Here is a 25,805-nt window from a genome sequence, read left to right as displayed (position 1 = left end):
GAGTACATCGATTAACAACCAAATCAAATGAAATATTTGTACTGTCTTCTCAAATCACGTATAATTGTCCAAGTATATATACGGGACCAGGACAATGTACCTTCCAGATCGGGTTAAAAAAGAGCTGGCGGAAGCAATTTTTTGGGGGAATTTTTTCTGTAGAAGGCCAAATATCATTAATGCACTATCATCATAATCAACATAATAAGTGGATTTATTCAGCATTGCTCTTGCTCCACATCAGTAGACTATTAAATCTATGCATCTAATTGTCACATCCGCACATCCCGGCATTAGTTGATTTGTGCTTCATAGGCTAGGTAATCCTTGGACGAATTCACTCACGGAGAATGAGACTGATAGGAAAAGAAATGAACGTTGACAACTGACCTTACAAAAGTGAAAAGAGAGTATCGAAAAAACGGCATACTGCCGGTTTTTATGCATGCAACTTTTGAACCATTTCCGATGGCTACGAATGAATAGAAAACTTATTCAGCAAAATGTCATGTCATTCTGTCCAGTTGTGAATCATCGCGTTAATTCATAAATGCTTCTAATACATGATTATAATCTGTGTTCTGACTGGGGTATGCTTTTAAGTGTGACTATTGTCCACTTTGACAAGCAAAATGTCGGGTTTGCAGGCAATTTGGCGATATTCCCCTTTTTGCCAAGCACTGAATGTAAACATCAATATCTGATATAGGTCAAAAAATAACCTGCATTCCAGAACGCCTATACTCTCCATTTGTCTGTCTCGAGTTTGGAAAGTTAAGTATCATCACAATCAGCACCACTTTTCCAGAGGGGGTCATCTCGCTAATCCACAGAAAATGGACATTTCGTTTATTTGTCCTTGCCGGTTTCGAAATGTCGACCCCCATGGAAGCTGTTTCTGAGATCGATGCACTTGATTGGGAACAATAGCATTCCGCGATAATGACGTGACTGCAGCTGCTGCCCTCTATTTCCCCATCGCTGAATTACAGGCAATGTCGGGCAAACATGCGGTTTCGTAATGGATTCAGGCTTTCTAACTAGGTCAGTTAGATTCAATCTGGCACATGCCCGAGTGTTGGAAATACTACATAATTGTTCTGAATATTTCTCTCTCTGAATCTATGGTATCATTCATGCTAAAAACAATGCAGGGTCAAAGATAATTGACTTTGAAATAAGCTCAAATGCGTAGAAATAAGTGTCGATGTCCGACTGTCACGTGACTAAAACGTCATCAATATCTTATTCAAATGACCTTGTGAGCTATAAATAGTAACGTCGCGGAATGCTATTGGGAACAACGTTTACGTAACAACGTTTACGTTGGGAACAACGTTTACGTAAACGTTGTTCCCAATCAAGTGCATCGATCTATAGTGTTATCAAGATTTGTGACCTGATAACCATTTGAAAAGACAGTATAACTAGGTGCGAGCGGGCTTTGTGTATAAAGACAATAGACCATGTATTAGGCCAGGCCTGAATGCTTTTAAACGCAAGGTAAGGGGAGAAATAAAGTAATGGAGGTGATCATGACTTTATTTATCAAACGCGCGGATACGGCTGCAGGGCGCTACGTCAGGTAGTTGATAAAGTATGGAATTAGTGAAACCTTGGAAACACTGATAAACCTTGGAATATTCAATGTAAACCATGGAATCACTGTGCAAATAGCGCGGGAAACCGGGTGCGTTCCTTCCACGATTTATACCCTCCCAACTGACAGTCTCGTCCCAGCTGACTTTATTGATAGCAATTTGCCAGTCAGTTCAGAAGCCAACATTTTTAATGTGGAGGATGACGTCATCAATTGGCAATGCGCTGTGGTCGTTAAAATATTTTATTTCTCTTCAATGGAAGCAAAAATTAGTTTTTATGATTGTTTTGTATTCCATAGACGATAAAGTATTATGCTCGGTACTAGATGCACGAGATCATAGGACAAACACACACGTGAATAAAAAAACCGCTTAGAACCGGTGACGTCACAAAGATCTCTGCATCCCTCGATGCGTACTGGAAGATGTAAGAAATCGCTCACGGCGAAGGAAATTTTCATCCGCAAACTTCGGTAATAAACATACATGACTAGGCTTCTTTTATTCATCGTTTGTTATAAAATATCAGTCAATCATAGACAATTAGGCCTAGACATAGTCGTCAACCTTATCCATGCATAATGCATGACAGGCCCCCAATTTTCTCTGTATCACCCTGTATGAACAGACCGATCCGTAGTTCAAATAGGCCCCGCGTGGTGGTGGCGTATTTATAAGCGGAGCGCTATTGGTCCATATTATGGGTGTGTGGTGGGCGTGTCTTCCCATATTTGGGAGATCAGTACTGTACACTGGAGGCGAGGTACAACTGGGTTGTTCTAAAATATAGACTATTGAATCGGATATGCGACAGATTTCTAAATTACGATAAAATTCCGATCTGATCATGTAAGAATAAGCTCCAAATGTTGATTCGTAACCACGTTAGGTTCGAATGGCATTATTTCATGTTTTTATGCATTTTTAGGACTGATTCCAAGGTTTATCACTGGTTCCAAGGTTTCACTGATTCCAAGCTTTATCAACTACCGCTACGTCACGTAATAAACCGTGAATGCGACGCTCCAGCGCAACAATGTCCTTCCGTCATTTCGACTACACCTGCGTCAAAGAATCGTGCGTCTGAATCGTGCGTTGCAGCTTGATTATTTGGTGAACACCCGTTTTCTAAAGCTCCCATTCTGAGTTTTACACCATGAAACGACAGAGGCATACGTCTACCTCTAATGGACTGCCAGTCACTGGCGACACAGGTATGAATGTTCAAAAAGTACGAAGTTCGATGCCTATCGCCGTTACCGCACCGACAGATGCACAGAGTTTGGTGTCGACACATCAGACCGGATATTTTGTACAGTATCCGATGTATTTGCCCATTCACTCTGTCATAAAGCCCGGTGTGAAGTTGCCATATCCCGTGCAAACGCCGCAAAGGCACAGCTCAACAGTTGCGTCAAATTCAATGCCAAGGACAAATTCCACGAGAGCCACTGGCAATGACGGGCTGTCCACCAGTTCATGTATATTCCTGCAAAGCAATGCCAATGTTGTACGATCAACAGGTGGACAAATGCATTTCATAAATCCTACTATTGGACAGCCTTGCACGTACCAGGACTTGCCTGGAAACGCCCCGCCTGCGACACAGTACACTGTCAACCCGTATTCTAATCCCAACTTTGGACAAGGGTACCGATTTTACACATCTACCAGTACCACACCCGCTCCAAATCCGACCATCGGTACATCAAAAGCGTCTTCTGCTGCAGGGGGGCCGACTCAACTTGTCTCTTCAAATCAAAATCGAATGGAAAACGCTATTGTTGTGTTGACGCCTCTTGGTAACCCCGTAGTCAAAGCAAGTGGAGGGAAGAAGGGGGTTGGTGACAAAAAAAATCCCGGAGAGCGCTCCAAACCGAATTTTCAGAGAAACGTAGACAATGCTACAAAATCATGCAGCGAAAAAACCGAAAATCGATCACCCAACAAAACAATGAAGTTAGAAACATCGAAGGAAACTGTCAGTAACCCATCAAGGCACAGACATCACAATAATGAATGTGCAAGGATAACATGTACTTGCCAAAAGGACTCAACTGGTCTTCTATTCCATGACATCGTCCCCACTTCATATCATACAAACGTTACACTGTCCTCTGCTGCTTGTTTACCTTCTCCAACGCCCACAGAAACAACCCTTTCTGGTGCACAGGCCAACCCATCCCTCCAATTTTGTTCGAGCTACGTTCCCAGTGCTCCGAAGGGTCCGCTAATGCTTCGCGCCGACATGTCACAGCTCCCGAACCTAAAGCGAACAATAAAAAGTCGCCTTTATGGTTACATCAACACTCTTCATTCAGTTCATGGCTTTCAGAAAGTCACCAAAGTCCTTCAACTCGTTGGAAGACGCCCGAAATACGAACTGCAGGTTTTAGTTGCGGTGTTGACAGGCCTAATCGACGTGACTGTCAACTCAATGCCAGGTGTAACTACAGCAGCATCAACTTCTCAACAAGAACATCGGCAGGTGGACGTCGATGACTACTTGAAAGAAATCCTGAGTCACTGTATCGAGATTGCAGGCTTGAGTTACCTCTATGAGAATGGCGCTAGTCCAGAGGAGTTGCTGTCTCTTCGCTTGCTTGGAGAGGAGTTGTGCTACATTATCCTGTCTGAATATGAGGAGAAATACAAGCGAGTGCCTCGCCTTCTTGAGAATTGTACCCTTGAAATGGAGAAGCAAGTGAAGGCATGGCACAGGAGAACGACGAACAAAACGGACCGAGGCAAGGAGCTGTTGTCTATGTTGTACAAGTTCATTACAACAGGGCTTGGAGAAGGAAGCAAAGAAAAGTCTACTCGCGATACGAATGTCAAAGATGGCGGTAGGAATTCGACAGTGGTGGCAAAAAATTATGTGGATGAAAGCGGAAATCAGAGCGCCGGAGAACACGATGGGAGCCAGCAAGCTGGAGAGGCACTTGAAGTGTCCGGGAACTCTGACATCTCTCACGGAAACTCAGGGAAGAACTATGTGGAAATGCCCTCACAAGCCACAGAATCTACGCCAGGGTTAACGGTTCAGTCGGGGAATTCTGGTGAAGGAACCAGAGACTCGCACATTCAATGCAGCCTTGGCGAGGTGGCGAACATTCTTCCACATGTGGATATAATGAAACGTCGCATGGGATGGCAGACTCGCTCACGGGCTATGACGGTGAAGCTTCCCTTCAAAAGAAAACTGAGAAATAGTTACAAACAATAGACGACTACATATCATGTAAGAGTTTAATTCAGTTTCCCAAACTTGAACATGAGCCAGAACCCCGGAATCGTGTATATTCTCTAAAAACAAACGAGTGAATTTCTCACTCTTTCAAAAGAGCTAATAGCTTTTCGCTCGAAAAGAGTGAAATTATCTGATTATTCTAGCCCCTCGCTCTTTGGGTGACCAATCCATTCTTTCAAAAGAGCGGAGAATAAGAGCGGGGGACAACGAGCGGATTTTCGCGCGTCAGTCGGCAAACATTTCGACCTAATGTTAAAATGAAAAAAATGAAAACTATGAGGTTTCATGGCATCAGGATCAGCTCCATGTTGGATTTTCAGAATGTCCATTTTCTCGTCTTTTCTAGCATGTACGATAAATGAATCGATCATGTATATCTCTCTCGTTGCACACCACGGTTTTCTAAAACTTCAATAAAAAAGTCATAACGTTTCAAAGCATTCGATTGTGTTTGTTTCGTTTACTGAATCAATCCCGAGACCGCTTTGAACTGCAACGTTGAATATTATACTACAAGCAGCAGCTGTAATGCTACCAGGTGAGCTGATAGCCGGTCTCCGCTTTCATTCGAGCATGGGAACGGCATCAGTAACTCTCCTGAACTCTCCTGGACTTACTTGCAAGAAGTGGGTGACTGATAACCTTTTCAGCGCAAATTGGCTCGTTAAAAGAGCGATCATGGCACTTCCAACGAGTGAAATTATTCGCTCGTTGAGGAAGGGCCCGAGCGAATAATTTCACTCGTTTGAAGTGCATGACCGCTCTTTTAACGAGCGAATGGAAACTTTGATCACTCTTTCAAAGAGCGAATGGAAACTTTTATCACTCGGGACCATTCCTAAAAGAGCGAATGCTTTCACTCTTTCAACGAGCGAATTTCGCTCGGTTTTAGCTCTTTAAAAGAGCGAATAGTTTCACTCTTTCATAATAGCGAATTTCGCTCTGTGAAGAGCGATCACTAATATAGCTCTTTCAAAGAGCGAGAATTCGCTCTTAAAGAGCGAGAATTCACTCGTTTGTTTTTAGAGAGGTACTGTTGGATGACGTCATACTTACTGCGATTTTTTAAATGGTAACCCGATACACGTCTAACTATTTCTTAACATCCCGTACATACAAAAAAGAACTTTGTTCGTAACCACCAATATTGTCCTTTGTAATAATTGATATCATAATAATCCTTTGAGTGTCGAGGTAAAACAGCAATGTTTAATCTGGACTTTTGTGATAAAAAATATTCAGCAAGCAGAGCGATCGATACTGTACTGCGAACGTCAAGATCAAGTAAACCCCTGGTGCAAACTGATTTCCGTGGGCAGTATTCCTAAAATAGTACCAAGCGTTATGGCTCCTGACATAATGGCGGCAAATGCACGCACAAGTGCTCTAAAGGGATGACAAACATCAGGCAATGGATATTTTAGTAATATTCAGACGAGAAATTTGATTAAATTATTCATTTGACCACCATTCTCAATAGATTTGCGACGGAAGCATTGTGTTGACCAACATTGATTTATGTTTTGATTACCTGACGTGGGAAGGGGGGGGGGGGGGTCATGTGGCTGCAGAGGTTTATAATGCATTGATAATACAAATGTAGCCAGTTGCATGGTGTCATAACGGAAGAAATATGAATATCAACAGAGAACTTTCTAATCGATTCTGTACTCATGTGTCAAAATGTCAAGTTTACTCAAGGATAGCCTAATGCTCTTCACGGTTGGTCGAGAACATCGGAAAATATCCAAGTCCAGATGGAAACACGTCATTGTCATACTGGGCAAGAATTGTACCTGATGAATACCAGTATATGTACATTATCTATACTTGGTACTAACGATAGGCGCACGGGGCACATCCATGTCAGGGAAATGTGTGTCACTGCCGAGCATTTGGAAACTGGAACTAAAACTACGTTCATGGAATCATCTCACAAGAACGTATACGATGACATAACATATGCTTTTCTCCGAAAAACGAACATATATAACGATATCTATTGCATTTCATGACAATAATTACGCTGGATAGGTGATATTTTTTCAACGATGGTTACGTCTTCGTATTAGCTGAGCAACAACACTCCACCAGCTTCGAACCAGTGCATATTCCGACATTTTCCTAACGGTTCATTCTGTGTTTGGCCATGAAGTGCATAATGTGATCCACTTTGCCTTAATGATCCTTCCATCTCTTCCCTCGAGACATTTCGTTTTTGACTAAAAAATCAGGGTCGCTGCAAACAAAGCATACCCTGCATGGATATAACTTTCAAACGGAGGGATGTGTGACATTTGGACAACAAATAACCTGGAACCAATAGTCGGGAAGACATCATGCGCCAGAAAATATCCCCACACATCTGCGTCATAATCAGGATTGAATCACCGGGGCAATTTCCGCTCATGAGGGCTTAATAGACATGAGGAAATCAACAAGTCGGGGATGCGTGCTTCTTCAGCTTACCAATTGTGGTTCTTGGTGAATCTTTGACCACAGTCTACGGAATTCTGGTCCCCATGGATGACATAAGGTTCAAACTCCGAGTATGGAATTGGGATAATATTCGGCGATACAAGTGAAGAATTTGTGCATCCTTCGTTAATCGAAAGACAACGAAACTAATTTGAAAGAAATGTGAAAAACAACCTTTCACAAGGTTGATCGTTCACTTCAAGGTTAATTCTTTTCCTGCTTTATTCCTGATTTATTTCCTGCACGTATTCTCACGAAAAGTGGTTGGACAGGTTATTGATACCATGACACAAACTATCCGTTTGCGTGTTATAAACTAATTTGAAATGCTAAATAGAATGGTGAAATAATTCTGATTTGTCACAGTCAATCAGTAGACAAAGCGTGCATTGCATATTTAAATTTCTTTCATTTGCGAATAAGCTGCAAAATGTATTTTGCGTATGTATTTTGCACTACATATGCGATCAAGTACCTGGTAGACCTGTATACGACATTCCCATTATTGGCCGACAAGAAATACGAACATCAACGATTCTAACGAAGTACGTCCGATAGAACTGTGGAAATCATTTTCTTTGCTCTTTGTTCCGACGACGAGTTAATGCTTTCAATACTCGATTCACTTCTATGGATAAAACCAACAGATATTCCGACACCCATATTGTTTGGCGCGCGTGATGCCCTTTTACGGATTCCACCAGAGTTACCACTGGCCAATATTGTTTTTAAAAATCGCTAGTATATATCATTTGTAATAGTCCAAACATGTTGTTATAAAGGAATAACGAATTTGTGATAACATGTTGATTTAACCGGAATGATAAGGTTAGTTCGAAGGGCTCAGTTCTGAACTCATGAAATCATCGGTTGGAATCGCCGTCTCTTTGATGGCTTTCATGAACCAACCGAACTGTGTCGCTTTGGAAACCACGGCGCCAACAGATTCGCTTACAACATCGGGTTCAACCGAGCAGACGACATACACAAACGACACTTCCGGTGTAAATACTTCTTTGGCAACAACATCCCGGACGCTAGATCAGGATGAAATTGTAATGAACAGCATTTTAGAATACTGTTCCAGGTATGTGCCGCCAATTGTGATCGTTTTGGGTTTATTTGGTAACACCATGGCCTACTTGGTATTGAGTCTTCCCCGCTACAAGAAATCTTCAAATTGTTGCTATATGCGCTGCTTGGCCCTATTTGACAACATTACCTTAATAGGGCGGTACGTGCAGCGTTACATCTACATGGTGTGGCCTTACGTGTTTCTAACGGATACTCTCGTGGCTCAGATATTCTGCCGGGAGTTCCTCTTCATATCGTATGTCTACATGAGTATCGCACACTGGACTCTCTCATTCATGGCTTTGGACCGTCTCATTGCCGTTTCCTTCCCACTGAAGGCAAAAGCAGTTTGCTCAATCAAGAAAGCGAAAATATGCATTTTCCTCAACTTTCTCATATTGAATATCATATTTCTTCCCAATTGGTGGCGCGCTTATAACCCAGGGGGTTTGACCTTGACAAAGCGTTGCCCTCTGACTGGGGTATTCGATTGGTACGACAGTGCCAACAACATACTCTACTACGGTGTGTGCCACACGGTGCCTGTGATAATTTTATTCATCTCAAACATGGGTATTGTCATAATCGTCAAGAGAAACAAGAAAAGGCGTGATTCCATGGTCCTTGCAACAAGTAAAGGGGAGAGAAACACCGAACGGAACATTACAGCAATGCTGTTACTAGTAAGTTGGACATTTTTGATTCTACTTGTTCCCGTTGTTGTTGATTATTTCTTCTGGGATGTGTTCAAGGCGATCGAAGTTGTCGGAAAGGTTGCAACGATTAGGAAATTCGTATACGAATTCATCAGAATACCGCGGATGTTAAATTCAGGTGTAAACTTTTATCTATATTTTCTTGGGTGTAAAAAATTTCGACAGGATTTAAAAACTATCTTTAAAAATGGTAGGACTGCTTGGGAGAGCAACCAAAGAGACCATAGTTCCGATGTGTGGACGTCCCGTGGCAGTATCGCAGCAGCGAAGAAGAAGTCTTGTGCCCTACTACAAGGAGTTGACGCTGGTAGCCGAAACACGGTCGCTACAATTGTTTCGAACACAGAAAATGATCAAGGAATCAGACCTAAAAGCATGGAGATAATACCAGCGAGTGATAATAGTAATGCCATTCATTTTGCCACCAAAGACGAGTGTACTAGATTATGAGAATACAGCTAAGATTAAAAAGGATCTTGACGATGAGATGATGATCATAATATTAACTTAGTAAGATTATGGCTACGTATTCGGAATCACTTCTTCCAAAATACTCTGGGTGTTTAAGTACCGAGTCTCAGTTTCTGACGTTAGTGTCCGTACCAAGGATGCTGAATCATAGTGTTAATTTCTATATGTATTTTCTTGGCTGTAAGAAATTTCGACAAGATATGAAATCTATGGTGCAACGAAGGAGGAAGGCAAGGCACAGTTCGGGTCCAGGTCCTCCTACAGGAGAGCGAAAGGAGGGGTGCGGAGCAAGAAAGGTCAAAATTGTTGCGAATTTACGATTGTTTGCCACTACTGATCGTTATCGGAAGTTGGAGAGGGCCACAGGATTGAAACCGTGAAACTAACAAGAGTTCATCTCGTCCTCCATCTCATTCAGCATATCGAGTTCTTTCGTAAGATCATTGTCCATGTTGTTAAAAACGGTTGAGTTAACCTGCCGGGCAACTGGGGCTACCTCTGCCACCTCCACGGGTGTCTCCTCCTGCCCCGGCCTGAACATGCCCTCCCAGTAGTCATTGGGCTTTAGTTCCTTACTCTGCATGAAGTTATACAGCGGGTTCTGGAAGTTCGTGTTGACATTCTGAGTGGTTTCGGCCGGGAATACCTGATCATCAGCGTGCATATACTGCTCCTCTGTTACATCCTCTGGTGACTCGAAAAGTGGATTTCTGCAATGAATGTTCGAGATCTCAATCAACTTATCTTATTATAATCGTATGACAATTAGATATTGATTAATTGGTATACATGTAGGTAAAATTGAAATTGTAAGTTCAACAACTAAGTTAAGGCAATTTTCCATTCCAAAGTAAAAGACGCTGTTTTTTCAGCAATATATTTTTGACTGATTTATCGACCGTTACTTGATGAAGAAATTTTTACCTATTGCAGTGGTTACTTACGATCTTGCACCTCTAATCGAACCAGTGTGGCAAAGCGACGTAGTGTCACTGCCTCTCTTGGACTCATCGTAAAATGAATTGCGTTCAAGTTCCTGCCACGAGAATCCATCAGGGCGCTTCCTGGTGTACCTCACGTAGAGGATGGCCACTATCACTACGGCAATGATCAGCAGGGCGGCAAGGGCCCCTCCCACACTAGGGACGACTGGATCTATCTCTACAATGAAAAGCACACTACGAATCTTAGGAAAGAACACTAGTCTTTGGACAACATGCTCAGTTTTTCTGCCACATCTGGGGCCTCCCTCATGTACGGACACTGGTGTTTGAACAGGGACTGATGAGCAAAGCGTCTGTCCTTGTCCATGTATCAAATTTTTGTATGGTTATATCGCCCCGTTCTGCAGTGACCATGTGCTTCCTGAATTCTTAACACACCCAGCTTCGTGATTGATACCCACCGTAGCGAAATTACTTACTGGTGTCCTGAGATGCAGCAACGATTGGCCTGGCCCCAATGGCACTGATCTTCTTGTGTTTACCAAGGTATATAATTAGTTCCTCTTTAGCCTGTCGAGCCATACCGGAACCTTCAGAACTACCCTAAAATGGAAACGTTTTAGTCGTAAAGATTGCCATACACACTGTTACGGCGTAGGTTTTGGTGTCTCGGCGTGAACGGGTACAGGAAATAGCTCACTGACGTCCTGGGCCAGGAGGTCCGGATCACTTTTTTCATATCTCACGTGTGCAAGGCTTTCCCTTTTGGAATTAACCCAGGATTGAAACTTGGATGTTTAGTCGAACTAGCTATACTCACAATCGTGATGTACAAAAGACTTTCTTCTCCTGACGTATGGTCGGCCATCTTGCAGGTGACTGTCAAATTGTTGTTCATGGCATAGTCCCAAAGCGCGGGGAGTTGCCTGATCTCCGCACAAACACCTTCAACAGAACTGCCCTGAAACAAACAAAAGTGCATCCAATTCGGTATACTTCAAAGTGTAGTGTTATTTGTTTCAAAGAAATTCAGAAAGGAATATGAAGGGAGTCGCCCCTATCGAGTTTTAGGTCGTCATACCATACACACTAAAATCTTTCATGAAGCCTGGGAGAGTCACGGGGCGGGGGGCGATTGCTTACTGCAGGGTATGTCAACACCACATAAAGTGTTCTAAAACTTTACCGGTGTTAGTATACCTAACCTTTATCAAACTACTGCGTCCGATGGCCAACTCCAAATGAGCGCAATCCTTGGTCTCTTTGACTCCATTATGACAGCCACTGTCCTGATTCGGACAGTACCCAAGACTCCCGCATGGCTTGACCAGGCAGGCCTCACTTTGGCAGGGTGCACCATCCGTACATTTTCTAGCGATTCCTGGACTGCAGAAGATGCCAGTTGGGCAGCACTTCTTCAGTGGATGGCAATTTATCTTGGGGGTAAAGATTACAGAGTTTACGAATAAGTTAGTGAGACAGAGGCAGAACTGCTAGGTTTCATTCAGATCGGCGTGGCCTGCCATACTGATGGTATATGTGCTACAAAGTATTGTTCAAAAGCAGTGAAGTGAACCTTTGCTTTGCAATTATACTTTATGGTGTGTATCAAATGTGACGTTTCTCTTCGAACATAGATATATCATCCATGAAAAGCTGCACAAAAAGAGCACTACACATCACACATAACAAACTGACAAAAGTACCTTTGAACACGATATGATGCCCTGAGAACAGAAACACGCGTTGCATTCTACTTTCCACGAGTCTCCATCTTGACGCAATTTCCTGTTATCATCGACACAACCTCCTTCTCTATCCACTTCTGGAAAAAAAATGTAAATCGTATAACCGCACTTGTAGTCCTTGCTCAAGGATGCATAGAATCAGTGTGTGGTTAAGTTTTTACTCACCGTCCTGGCAGTTGTGTCCCGAGTAGAGATCTGAGCAACTGCAGGTGTATCCACCGACCAGGTCAACGCAGGTGCCTTCATTCTGGCAGGGCTGCGACTGGCACTCGCGGATCTCAGTCTCACAGTTCGAACCGGTGTAACCTGCAAGAAATTAAGCTAAGATTTGAACTTAAGATTTCATTTCCAAAACCGTACCATAAAACTCATGTTTGCCATTTCGAAAGGCCAGTTGAACTTTGGAATCGAGAGTTCGTCGGGCGGGAAACTTTACCAAACAACATATCCTATCCACTTATATTGAAGTGTTTGTCCATTACTTAATCAATTGTATCCCGTTATTATCAAGGGTAAGGTACAGTTTGAGGAAATGTACCTAGAAAGGTTAAGTGTTACACACCTTTGGTGCAGTTGCACATATATCCACCGATCTGTCCATTACAAACGGAGTCGTAGCGACAAGGATTCGGCGAACAGTAATCAGTTAGTTCGTTGCAGTAGGTACCTGATGTGAAAAGAAGAAAGCACAAATTATATGTCAGGTATCATTACGATACGCGGCCTCAGCCCGAAAGGGTCGGAACTGTTTGTCTTAAATACATCAAGCTACACGGAATTTCACTGACACTCCATAGAAATTCCCTCTCGATCCACATCGCCAGATGCAGATTTAATGGTGCAACGCATAGTTATCTTAAAGAGATCTTCACAAATATTTGGTGCGCGGTGCTGACCTTTATATCCATTCTGACAGTCACAGCTGTAGCCATTCACTGCATCAACGCACTTCCCGTACTTGCAGTTGTGATTAGTGCAGTCGTCAATGTCAACTGCGCATGTCTTTCCGCCATAACCAGCCGCGCACGTGCAGTGGAAGTCGGCCACCATGTCCAAACACTGCCCGCCATTTAAACATGGTTGATGCCTGCAGTCGTTAACATTTGTTTCACATCTCTTCCCGATGAAGCCTTGGTCGCAGAAACACCTAATCGAGATTACAAAAAAATTAACGATAAAGAAGAAGATACACCAATTCTCCCTAACTGCAGGTCTTGACAGCAAAAACGTATCGGTGTTTTACCGCTAAATAGTCATGAGATAATCTGTTTTCCGTCATTGAATTGTTGAAAAGTAACTTTCAAGGTGATCTGAATATTCCTTTGCCAGGTTTTAAAGTTAGTGCCGTCTTACTAACCTGAAGGAAGACTTTTCATCCACACATGTACCATTATTTCTACAAGGCTGACTTGCGCACTCATCAATGTCAACCTCGCAGGTACTTCCTGCCCATCCTGCAACGCATGCGCATTGGAAGGAATTGACATCATCGGTACAAACTCCGCCATTTTTACAAGGATATGATTCACATTCATTGATGTCGGCACCACAGTCTGATCCTAGGAAACCTGCTGGACAGTGGCACGTATGGTATCCAACATGATCCACGCAGCTCCCACCATTTTGGCAGATGACGCCAAGGCAATCGTCTGTGTCAATCTCGCAGTTTGGCCCTTCGTAGCCATTGTGACAGAAGCATTCGTACCCATTAACTTTATCAATGCACGTCCCGGAGTTCTTGCAAGGAGTCCCAGCGCAGTCGTCAATGTTGGCAGAGCAGTCTGAGCTGTTGAACCCAAGAAGACACGCACAGACAAACCCACCAACCCGGTCAGCACAAGTTGCACCATTTTTGCACGGGGAAGATAAGCACTCGTCAATCTCAACGGAGCAATCTTTCCCTTCGTATCCAACATGACATAAGCAGGAGAAGTCGTTGACCAAGTCAAGACAGGTTGCGCCATTCTTGCAAGGGTCTGTGCTGCATTCATCCACATCAGTTTGACAACGTGTCCCATCATACCCTGGTGGGCAAACGCACTCAAACTTGTTGACGAAGTCGATGCACCGTCCTCCATTCTGGCAGGGGTTGCTGGTGCATTCGTTCACATTGGTCTGAAAGTAATGACCGGTTGATAGTTTTTCTTTACATTTCAATAAAAATATATGTCGAAGGTTTCTAGCTTTAAATAGGTGCAATTTCATCATAGTTGCAAGCAGACTCAGTCACATAAAAGAGAATTGTGGTCCTTTTTCGGCGATCGCTGTCACTAGTGTCTAAAACATTTTTTCGTATTTCAGCCTAATCGTCTTATAGCTACCTGACATTCCTTGCCGACAAAGCCTGGTAAACATGCGCAGGTATAGCCATTCAATATGTCTGTGCAGCTTCCGCCATTTCGACAAGGAGAGTTCTGACATTCATCCACGTCCAACTCGCACTGCCTCCCGGCATAACCATCTACGCATACGCAGGTATATCCGGCTAGAATGTCTGAACATGATCCGCCATTGAGACATGGTGTGCTAAGGCATTCATCTATCTCATTTTCGCAAAGGTTCCCCGTAAAACCTTAAATTGGAGAAAAAAGGATAAAGGCTGGTCAGTAAGGCAATGACGAAACTGAAAGCTTTCCGTAAAATGCGAGATGAACTTTTACGAAATGACCCAATTCTCCATGTAAAATCAAGCAAGAATCATTAAGGTTGTTAGTGGCAATGATTCAGGTGACACTTCCTCTACCCACCTGCTAAACATGTGCATCGAAATGCATTGACAAGGTCCACGCAGCTTGCTCCGTTCTGGCAAGGATTGCTGAGACATTCTTGCACGTTCCTCTCACAATTCTTTCCCTGGTAACCCGCCAGACACTGACACGTGTAGTCGTTCAGATGATCTATACACGGCGCTCCGTTCTGGCACGGATTTGGCACGCATTCATCTGTGTTATTCGAACACGTTCGTCCAAAATAACCTGCACGAAAAAGGATATATTGTTGGATATAGTACAAACATCATTATATTTTTAAAGAGAAACAAATTTAAGAATGGGAAGAAAGTTGAAACTGTGTTTACCTGATGGACATGTGCATTCGAAATCATTGATTTTGTCAATGCAGGTGCCACTGTTCAGACAAAGATTTCCAAAACATTCATCAATATCTGTATGGCAAAGATTGCCAGTGAATCCTTCAACGCATGTACAGTGGTATCCATTGACGTCATCGACACAAGATCCGCCATTTTGGCATGGGGAGCTTGCGCACTCGTTGTCGTTGTATTCACAGTTCTTGCCACTGAAGCCTGGTTTACATCTGAAATAAAGCAGACGACAAAATCGTTTACTCCTGCATCGATTTGGGAAACAGACGGCAAATACTATTGGTATATAGGAACGCTTTCTCCATGGTAGTAGGCCAGCAATGCCCTCTGTGGATCATCATAATGCCAATATGCCACAAATGAAATGTCGGTATCCTACCTGCAACTATAACCTCCTGCTTCGTCCACACACGAGGCGCCATTTTGACACGGTCGTATGCGGCACTCATTCACGTCTACCTCACAGTTCTTGCCCATAAATCCAGTAGGGCAGAGACACCTATAACCGGCTACCTGATCAAGACAAGTTCCTGAATGACGACATGGACCTCCAGCGCAGTCATCTACGTTGCTTTCACAGAGGACGCCATCGTATCCGTTGTGGCACTGGCATAAGAAGCCATTTGCTAGGTCTGTGCATACGCCATTCTTGCAAGGTGAACTGCCACATTCATCAGTGTCTGTTTCGCAGTTTCTTCCCTGGAATCCCGGAGGACAGATACACTGGTAGTCTGCGATCCTATCGACACAGCTGCCACCATTTCGACAAGGGATGGAACTACACTCATCTATGTTTGTTTCGCAGTGCCGTCCGCTATAGCCTGAAAAACAAAGACAAAGACTAACGAACTCAATATTCTACCGTGTGTTGGATCACTGTGAGAAAGTTCATGAGAAACAGAGGGACGCACTATAGAACGGGACTGACTCCGCTCCATGCATCCACCAGTATATAGCCTAAAGATGAAGAAAATTCTTGTTTGCTAGAAGGCCAGATAATCGTTGTGCCGGCCACCAGTTGATTTGCATGGAAACCTAGGGAACACCACCCCTGGCAGTATACTGGACGGTCATGTTACATTTCGAAGGTGTGGTTTTGTAGTTCAATCAAAAGGAAACATGGATCGAATTGGACACTACAACTTACCACTGAGGCATTTGCAAGTAAAGTCGTTGACCCCATCAACGCACGTGCCTCCAGAGAAACACGTGTTGGTGCTGCATTCATCGACATCAATCTCACAGTTAGTACCGGAGAACCCTGGTGAACATTTACAGAGATAAAAACCAACCAAATCAACGCAGGTGGCAGCGCCTTGGCAGGGAGAGCTCGCACATTCGTTGATGTCACGGTCACAGAGGGTGTCTGTGTACCCAAGGTCACAAGCACACGTGAATCCATTCACAGCGTCCGTACAGGATCCGTGCGCACACGGCGAGCTCGCGCACTCATTCACGTCCCGGTTACATGTCTTTCCATCGTAGCCAGGAGGGCAGGAACAGGCGAAGTCGTTGACCAGATCCTGGCAAAGTGCGCCCTGTTTACATGGATTTCCTTTACAGTCATCAATGTTCGTCCTGCAGTTCTTGCCCGAATAGCCAGCGTTGCAGATGCAAGTGTATGAGTCCACCAAGTCGATGCAGCGGCCGTATTTACAAGGATTGCTTTGGCAGTCGTTGATGTTGGTCTCGCAGTGTACGCCAGCGAAACCAGAAGGACAGTAGCACCTGAAAGGAATCGATCTGACGTATCGATATCTGCTCACAAAACAGTTGCACCATATCTATAGGCTACTAGATCTACAACTTTTTTTAGCCCTATTGCCGTAGCTAGTTCTGAGAAAAAACTAGTTTCCCTTACCTTGTCCAAAAATCAGCAGGGTTAAAACAGCCTTCTTCAGCCTTCGAAAAGATATCAATATCCGGCCTGGTATCAGTCCAACCAAGAGCATATGTTTACAGACTTGGTAATAGGTTTAAGTTAAAACTATTGGCTGAGGTCACACGAAGTGTGGAAATCAAGTGAACAACTAAAGTCGCAAGTAATCCTGTGTGTGAGAGTAAAATGAAGTAGTTCAAACTATGTGACATATCTTGTAATGCAACTGACGTGTATTTGTTGATTCCATTCACGCATCTCGCCCCATTTTTACACGGTGATGAGATGCACTCGTCTGTGTCGGTACCGCAACGGTCGCCATGATAGCCGGCAGGACATTGGCAGCGGTAACCACCCGCGAGGTTGATGCACGTACCACCTGAAAGACATAACGGTCAAGTTCTCCTACTAATTTCGGCCGGTAACTGAAAATGTTTGAGATTTTCTTTGAAATGACGGCAATAGCTAAATAATCGCTCAAAAAACGAAGGGAGGTTTATAAACTCATCCGTCGTCGAAAAAGCAGGCTTCCTTCCGTGATGCAATGATTACACAGATTCCCTTCGTAGCCATAGCAACCGATAATATCATCTGTTTGCCTCGCGATGAATTCATTTCTCATCAGAGCCGTCTGCCTTTCGGACGCTTTCAAAATGATCACTTGGGTGGATAGGACCGAAATCAGGACAGAAGTTGAGAATTTCGAAAAATATTGTGACCAGCTTGGCCGACGGGGGATAAGGTGACGTCGTTAGAATCATCAACATGTCAACGCCAGAAACAAATGGAGGGCGACCGTTCGACCCACTTCATCGTCCAAGGAATTGTAAAGAACTCCTCAAAAAGTTCTGTATGCTCAGTTCAGTTCGTGGCGTCCCACGGATAATTAAAGCAAGGAATAGACTGCTGAGGGTCCTTTGGATTGGCACTGTGGTAATATTTCTATCCGGGACGCTTCTGCAATTAACTGATATCATTTTCAACTACCTCCAATTCGAAAAAACTCAGGAGCAGAGAGTAAGTTTACGGACGAGTTCGCGATTTCCGGATGTGACATTGTGTAGTTTGCAACCTTTCCCAGCGGATCGGTCAGACCATGGGAAGTTGTATGGTAAAGTTGAAAGAATGGTGAGTGATTATTTCTTCAATGTTCGGGATAAGTTGAACGAAAAAGGCTCTTACCATGCGAAATATGAGGATATCGATCGCGACGATTTGGACGTGCATGAAGATTATGAATACAACAAGGATTTTTACGGGGATGAGGACGACCCACATTTCAAGGAAATGAAGGACCCGGTTTACAAACGACGCAAGCGCGCCGGAAATAAAAGTAAGAAATTTTTTAAGATGAACGAAGACAATGATCCGATTGTTGATGAAGAGACTTTGGAAGAGATTATGATGACCACGGCAGGTTTTTATCAGAATCTGAATGATTCGGTCCGTGATAGTATAGGATTGCATGGACCTGGGTACTTTATTCAAAGTTGTTCGTACACGCTAAAGGATGATGACAATTTGCGCACGGAGAATTGTAAGATAGGTTTACACAGACATCCGCAGTATTTCAATTGTTACACCGCTAAGCTTGCTAGCCGGTCTGGTATTGTTATGAAAATGTCTCTGAGGCTATTTCTTAATGACAGTATCCAGCTGTTTTACCCGGATAATTATATAACAGACGTCGACTCGCAGTTGCACGGTGTCAAGATTCTCATCCACGAGCCAGGTTCGTACCCAGACCTCACCCAGAAAGGGTATGATATTCCGCCGGGAATGGCCGCAAAATTCTACTTGTCCACCACGATCAAGCAGCTGCTCCCCACGCCTTATGGTGAATGTTTCGAAGGTACAGCCACCACAATCGGCGACAACGGTAGGAAGTATAAATATGAACAGCAAACGTGCCTAGATCAGTGCATTCAGACTTGGATTAATAAGAAGTGTGGATGTTTTGACCCTTGGTTGATTGGAAGCAACAAGCCTGAATACCAGAATCTACCATTCTGCGCCAATCTTAAAGCGAGCCTGGACGTCCTGCGATGGCGACTTGCCTGTAAGTATGACTACGAACTCCGCCCTCCCTCCGAGTGCTCAAAATGTAAGTTACCCTGCCGCAGACATGAATACAACACTATTCCAAGTTTATCAAAATGGCCGCACGAATCCCACCATTTGCAGATTCGTACTGCCTTGTTATATGGTTCCAACCAAACCAATAATGAAGACAACGACACTTTAAACTTTGATTTTGACGCAATGTTTTCTCATCTTGTAAGGGACAAAATCAAAATTTCGAGAGATCACCACCAAGGTAATTTTATCAGTGGAGTCGACTTGGAACTAGCCAAAGAAGATGCTAAGAAGGTTCTCATGGACACCGATACATTTCAGAGGAACTTCGTTTCTGTGAATGTGGTGAGAAATTCATTTGAGGTGTTGATCATTGAGGAACGACCAGACACCTCTACGGGCGAAATGTTAAGTAAGATCGGAGGAACATTGAGTTTTTGGTTGGGGATCACTCTTATTACTGTAATGGAGGCCGTTGAGCTTCTCTATGACTTTTGTGGGATGATTTTCTCTCGTCGACATCACACGCCGGGGACTGCCAAAGAAAATGGCATCGAAGACCTGGAGACTGAAACGAACCTTACAGAAAAGACCACTGCATAAAATACATCCGAGTTAGAAGTTCCAAGGGATTTAGCAAAAATTAACGGAATACCAATTTTTTTCTGATATGATATTTCTTCAGAATTTTGTCGCACAGACCGACCAAAACAAAGGTTTGGCGGTTTTTTTTAACGTATAGCCCTATTTGCAAACAGCAGAAACACATGGCCAGCAAAGTGAAAACAACTGAAAAGGTCTGGAAATCTCTATACATGTATACATGGGATGATTATGTGTAGGAAAGAAAAATCCTTTAGGCTCAAAAACCTTAGAGCCCCGCTCTAGTTCTCGAGGTTAGCTCTAGTTTGTTGATTATTAGCAGTCCCTTTCGAAGAGTGATGTCTCAGTCCATGATTTAGCTCAGTTCAAAGTTTAGTTTAGTGCACTCACTCGGAGTCCCCGCTCCCAATGGGCATCTGGGCAATCGAGCTCCGAGCCATTTCATTCGCATGATGGGATTCGGGTTATGAGCCTTGATATAAAGAGAAATCAATTCAGTTCCTGTCCCATTTCGATAAGGCGGACTCGGCTTTTTCATTAAATTAAATTAAATTGAAGTAATGTTTTGTTTTCGTCCGCCATCTGCCTAATTTGTCTAGCATTTGTTGAATAAAATCCCCAGCAGTTTGATTTAATTTGGTTGGTAATGTGCAAGAGTCGAGGATTATGAAGTATTCGCGACCATTATGAGGACTAAATGATGCATGCGGATGCATGCAGTTGAACAGTTTAATGTAATTAGAAAATAAATCATTCTATCCTTGAATAATTTATATAACACTCACAGAGGATGTAGTAAATTTGGTTGATATATCAAGGTGCTGGATAGAAACGGCAATGCATTTATCGGAAAGAGAGGTACATGATATACAAGGGTGTCCTCACAAAAGTAACGCTTTCGAAATTTGAGAAATTTTGCTGACATACTAATGGTTATGAACAGCTATTGCAGTAGCCTACTTTTCTACCAATATGTATGTATAGGACGCCATAAATGTATTGCTATCATATATGAAAATAGTGAAACAATGCTGAAACAATGTAGACTAATTCCCACAGCTGCATCAGTGCATTTATAACGCATTCATCCATCACTAACGACCATTTGGTGTTGGTGAAAATATCACAATATTACATACATGCAGATATGCAAGTTGCAATCCCAAGGGAAATCTACACTATTTCGGCTGAATGAACATTATCAAATAATATGCATGTAGATCAAGCGAGCCATAGAAATGCCTGCAATTGGAGGATGATACATTGAGAAACACGTTCACACTAGAGTAACATGTTGGACAACTAACAGTCGACAGAATAAGAGCCACTTAGAAAAATAGCATCCCGCGAAGTTACTATTTATAGCTCACAAGGTCATTTGCATAAGATATTGATGACGTTTTAGTCACGTGACAGTCGGACATCGACACTTATTTCTACGCATTTGAGCTTATTTCAAAGTCAATTATCTTTGACCTTGCATTGTTTTTAGCATGAATGATACCATAGAGTCAGAGAGAGAAATATTCAGAACACTTATGTAGTATTTCCAACATTCGGACATGTGCCAGATTGAATCTAACTGCCCTAGTTAGAAAGCCTGAATCCACTACGAAACCGCATGTTTGTCCGACATTGCCTGTAATTCAGCGATGGGGAAATAGAGGGCAGCAGCTGCAGTGACGTCATCTTCGCGGAATGCTATTTCTTCCATATTCGCCAAAAAGAAACCAGTATCGGGAAGAACAGACCTCTTCCAAACCACCTACCGTTATCACATGGGCTGGACAAACACTCATTCACGTCCTTCTCACAGTTGTCGCCAAAGTAACCAGATGTGCACGTGCACTGGAAACCGTTGACGCCATCTTTACACAGGCCGCCATGTTGACAAGGGTTGGAGGAACATTCGTTGATTTGTCGATCACAATTTACACCTGAAATATAGAAACAACAGTGAAATCTATGCGGCATGCTGTTGCTCACGTATGGTACCAGGTTGTATTTATCCCTGAGAATCAGTATTCTGTCAGAGGCCACAAGTTACCAAGCAATAAAATTTTGACTCTGCAAGGCATTAGAAGGCAAAACATCTCAACATGCCTCGTTACTGGTGCCCTCAAGATAAACCAGTCTCAAACCTGTATATATTTGCCAGTCCGCGAAGTTGCTTCACAGAGGCTACTAATTCTCCGGGGTGATAAATAAGGCATATTCTTGAGTATGCAGCTTCCAATCATGAAATAGCTCATTCTTGATAATATAGTTAATCGTCGCCTTCACAAAGAAACTATGGTGAACTTGTTATTAAGTTGCCAGGAATCTGCCCATCCATTATGACTCCCTCTTAATTAATCTCCAAGCTTTGCGCTTTTAATTGCATTCTTATTCGTGTCTGAGGAGGAAATCACTAAAAACTGATGAATGGCTACTGTCAAGCTGAGATTATTAATGCGAGGCTGACAATCTGGACTTCTAGGAGTTTCCTATAGGGACCATATCAGGTCATGACAATATGATCATTGACCGAAATTGCGTGGAGAGTAGTCTTAAGTGCTATCGACCCATCCAGCCCAATGTCTACTGTTCGTTTTGGTCCTTTCGAGTACTCTCGGCAGATGTTGATTTTCTCGACCTGAGTTCGTCACCAAAGGCAAAGGACCGTCCATGGAGCCCCGAAGAGGGGGCAGGGGGCAAATACCCCCAAAGGTCACCGGAAAATGTGTTTTTCATTCAAATTTTAGGCCGATCTGACAATGATTGTGCATTTCAATGAACACAATCAACCATCATATACGTACATGTACGCAAGCTACTGCAATATACTTACCGGCGTAGCCCGGATTGCAAACACAGACATAGGCTCCCAATCCCTCCTGACACTGGCCATGCACGCAAGGACTACTCGCGCAGTACAAGGTCCGGTCACAGTACTGGCCCCCCATACCAGAGCTGCACGAACAGCCAATGGAGCTATTGGCGAAAAGCTGCAAACCAACACAAATGATTGCCTCAAACTGGAGGCCATTGCATCAGGGGTTAGTGAGGGGTTAAAAGGTGGTAAAATGTCCATGAAAGGTTAAGGCAGAAGAAGGAGAAGGAATCCACAGAGGTCGGTCCGTAAGGGATTTCTTGCTTCCTCTTGGATTTCTTGCTCCCTCTTCTACCTGAACCATTTCACAAGGTTTTGACCCCTTACTGACACTTGATTCAGTGGCCTGTGCTCAAACGAAGAACCACGCCAGCGTCAACAACAAAGAGAATTTCCGACTTTACTCAACATTTTGAACTTACTTCGATCAGGTTAATCGTCTAGGTAGAATTCTCCAAAACTGTCAAAGCACTCCTGATAGCAAACCGGACGTGAGAATCGCGAATTAAATGTGTCATGAAGGCTGTATCAACCGAATTTATAAAATCGTACCTCACAAACGCCATTGTTGCAAATGTTTTCTTGATCTGAGCTTCTTCTACAACTCCCTAAAACAACAAGGGTTCTACATATGAAGTAGTCATACACATATGCAGAATAAACAATTGTCACTTGATTTAATTTCAAAATTCTGAGCTGAGAATTGAGCGACAACTCGGACATCAGTACTTAGCTCCATTGACTATATATATATTGGGGATTCCTCTCTATCTCATGAGGATAGGGGAACCAAAGACGGGAATTGGATCCGGAACCTAAGAGTTGACAGTGCCTTTGTTTCTACTGCGCCACTCCCGGCGACAGCGAGCCCAAATCTCCTCCTTTAATAGACTTCTTGATACTACGAACGACCATGCAGCCGGTTGGAGCGTTCCAACTATGGTGTTTGGATTTCTCTACAGAGAGCACCACGTGGATGATTTCCCGGGGAAACGGTTTTTTCTTATTTACGATATTTTTGAAAATGTTCTTGGAGGATCTGTACTGTGTAAACCAGTATCTGAACTTACAGTCAATCTTGTACGAGGCTTTGAATCCCCTGGCGTTGGTGTAATCGTTGGTAGAAAATTCGACAACCAAGGACTTGTAACTACCAGATGTTATAAGCCCATTTGGTCTGGATAGCATGGCGTTGCAAAAACTGAAGAGGAATGTATGCACGGATGAAACTCTACCATAAAGAGTTACTGCAAAGGAATCACTGGTACGAGTAAAATGAGTTTCATCATCTACAACCATGCAGGTGGCTCTTTGTAACCTAGAATGCATGTCGCATTAATTTTCCCTGTATAATTCTGTACAGTATAACCAAAATGTATCAGACAAACATATGCCACGTAAGATAGTTCATGGCATGTAATGGGATGCCATTACCTTTTTGAAGTATTAGATATACACGTATATTTCTGAAAAAGGAATTGCGGAATTGGTTTGAAACCTCATCTTAGTTATACGTCTTGGTGTTGGTGGCTGATGGCCAGTGAGCAGTAAGTGGTTTTTTTGGGTTAGGAAACTGAGTTTGGTTATTCGTTTACGTGAGTATGTCCCCAGGGGCCGTACTTCCTCCGCGGCGGACTTTCACGAAGTCGTTAGCTGTACATGCACCGCGAGTGTCAACGTCAAAATCTTCGAATTTCAAGACGACCCTGGCGTTGTTTTCTTTGACCTTGAAATATGACAAATGTGTGAGAGGAATAGCAGTACGTGCTATGTGAATATATGACAATCACGAGATTTTAAGCATAATTACATGTATAAAGCCTGCCTCTTCCTTTAAAGAGTAATCAGCCTGGACCATTTTTTTGCATTTTTAACCCCCAGTATTTTTCTGACTGATAAAGAAATACATGTACATGTAAGACATCAACCGGCGTCATTATGAATTTATCATTGCTTAAATCAATAAATCAATCTGTTAATAAATACCTGTATATTCCAAGCGCAGTAGATGTTATTGTCGTATTGGCCAGGATAGTTTGGACTCATGAGATAGTCGATTCCCGTTGTTTGGACTGTCCTGATGCCACCGCATGAGCCGCTCCCTGTCTGACCGCTCACTGCCGTAGTCGTGGCTGGGAAGGTGGTCGGAACAATTTCTGGGAAAATATCAACACAATATATCATAGTTGAAAAGATTAGAGGTAAGAGGATCTACAAGTACTTGGAGACAAGATTGAATGACGTGCTCCCGGCCTGAACACGAAGAAAACAAACTGAAGTTTACACTAAATCCAGGCGTTCGAAGCGGGCCGCCCCGTTACGATGGTTCGAATCGGCGCATGGAGATAGAGGCTATATATCAGTCTGAATGGTCGGTCTAACTTAGAGAGTAGTAAATTCATTTCAGCCTCTCTATTGCAGTAGATTTCCTCTTCAAAGAAACGAGCCGCTATGGGTCGTACGGAATGCCACCTTAGTCCTTACCGATGATTTGATATGATATCCAGAATCCCTTCTTGTGGGTGTATGTATCGCTAGAGAATACGACTTGGAACTCCAGGACTTTATCGAAGGTGTAGCTGTCTGCAGGGAGTTCAGTGTTACAGAACCTAAGAAGACATTGTTTGAAAACCTTCATCGATATTTACTAAACTTCAACATAAGACAACGCGCTCATATGATGTTTAAATCTAGCATTTTTAAAGGAACCGACTCTTTTGTCGTGACGTTTGGGGAGGTTGACTGGCCTGCCAACACCAAAACTGGCAGGTATACATGCAACCACATTCTGTATCATACTTGTCAGATTCTGGCATCCCTGGCGGCGATGTTGAGAGCTACTGTGGAACCCCGGTCGGCAACTACCCCGGTAACGCGACCATTCAACCTGTCCCATGAGTGGTATTGTTACCGGGGTTCCACTGTATATGACTATTTCAGGCCACTCGTTGTCCTAACATTTCACCAGTACGCTGTATGAGATAAACACA

The 25,805-nt window shown here is 43.2% G+C and overlaps 3 protein-coding genes across 3 annotated transcripts; 1 reads left to right on the top strand and 2 right to left on the bottom strand.

The window, feature by feature from the left end:
• Positions 1-8,910: 8,910 nt before the first annotated feature.
• On the bottom strand, positions 8,911-15,941 carry LOC135484335 (fibropellin-1-like). The gene is made up of 14 exons (XM_064765697.1): positions 15,765-15,941; positions 15,359-15,597; positions 15,030-15,257; positions 14,604-14,854; positions 13,640-14,397; positions 13,179-13,429; positions 12,845-12,949; positions 12,448-12,588; positions 12,241-12,359; positions 11,740-11,970; positions 11,355-11,495; positions 11,014-11,137; positions 10,535-10,751; positions 8,911-10,300 (listed from the first exon to the last, which is right to left on the bottom strand). The coding sequence occupies exons 1-14, from the start codon at positions 15,860-15,862 to the stop codon at positions 9,973-9,975; spliced, it is 3,231 nt and encodes a 1,076-aa protein (XP_064621767.1). The 5' UTR covers positions 15,863-15,941; the 3' UTR covers positions 8,911-9,972.
• Positions 15,942-16,173: 232 nt separating this feature from the next.
• LOC135484873 (fibropellin-1-like) lies at positions 16,174-25,453 on the bottom strand. Its single transcript, XM_064766568.1, has 8 exons — positions 25,300-25,453; positions 24,802-24,971; positions 24,411-24,541; positions 23,886-24,016; positions 21,713-21,880; positions 17,496-17,643; positions 16,678-17,113; positions 16,174-16,206 (listed from the first exon to the last, which is right to left on the bottom strand). Exons 1-8 carry the CDS (start codon positions 25,451-25,453, stop codon positions 16,174-16,176), a joined length of 1,371 nt encoding a protein of 456 aa, XP_064622638.1.
• LOC135484336 (amiloride-sensitive sodium channel subunit gamma-like) lies at positions 17,923-19,695 on the top strand. Its single transcript, XM_064765698.1, has 2 exons — positions 17,923-19,323; positions 19,547-19,695. The coding sequence occupies exons 1-2, from the start codon at positions 18,030-18,032 to the stop codon at positions 19,612-19,614; spliced, it is 1,362 nt and encodes a 453-aa protein (XP_064621768.1). The 5' UTR covers positions 17,923-18,029; the 3' UTR covers positions 19,615-19,695.
• Positions 25,454-25,805: the final 352 nt, after the last annotated feature.

This window comes from Lineus longissimus, chromosome 3 (genome assembly GCF_910592395.1).
Source record: "Lineus longissimus chromosome 3, tnLinLong1.2, whole genome shotgun sequence".
Taxonomy (NCBI): domain Eukaryota; kingdom Metazoa; phylum Nemertea; class Pilidiophora; order Heteronemertea; family Lineidae; genus Lineus; species Lineus longissimus.
Note: the sequence above shows the minus strand (reverse complement) of the source record. Positions and strands in the feature narration are given on the sequence as shown.

What these genes read in the sequence shown, in the direction of transcription:
- LOC135484335 (XM_064765697.1), bottom strand. Translation starts at nt 15,862, where the DNA reads ATGGGCAAGAACTGTGAGGTAGACGTGAATGAGTGCCGCATACGACCG. An exon ending in GACGCAGTAGTTTGATAAAG is followed by an intron (nt 11,496 to 11,739) that starts GTTAGGTATACT and finishes TGTTTGTTTCAG; the next exon opens with GGCAGTTCTGTTGAAGGTGT. An exon ending in TGCTGCATCTCAGGACACCA is followed by an intron (nt 10,752 to 11,013) that starts GTAAGTAATTTC and finishes TTTTCATTGTAG; the next exon opens with AGATAGATCCAGTCGTCCCT.
- LOC135484336 (XM_064765698.1), top strand. Translation starts at nt 18,030, where the DNA reads ATGTCAACGCCAGAAACAAATGGAGGGCGACCGTTCGACCCACTTCAT. An exon ending in CCTGCGATGGCGACTTGCCT is followed by an intron (nt 19,324 to 19,546) that starts GTAAGTATGACT and finishes TCATCTTGTAAG; the next exon opens with GGACAAAATCAAAATTTCGA.
- LOC135484873 (XM_064766568.1), bottom strand. Translation starts at nt 25,453, where the DNA reads ATGAAGGTTTTCAAACAATGTCTTCTTAGGTTCTGTAACACTGAACTC. An exon ending in GATATCATATCAAATCATCG is followed by an intron (nt 24,972 to 25,299) that starts GTAAGGACTAAG and finishes ATATTTTCCCAG; the next exon opens with AAATTGTTCCGACCACCTTC. An exon ending in ACTGCGCTTGGAATATACAG is followed by an intron (nt 24,542 to 24,801) that starts GTATTTATTAAC and finishes TCATATTTCAAG; the next exon opens with GTCAAAGAAAACAACGCCAG.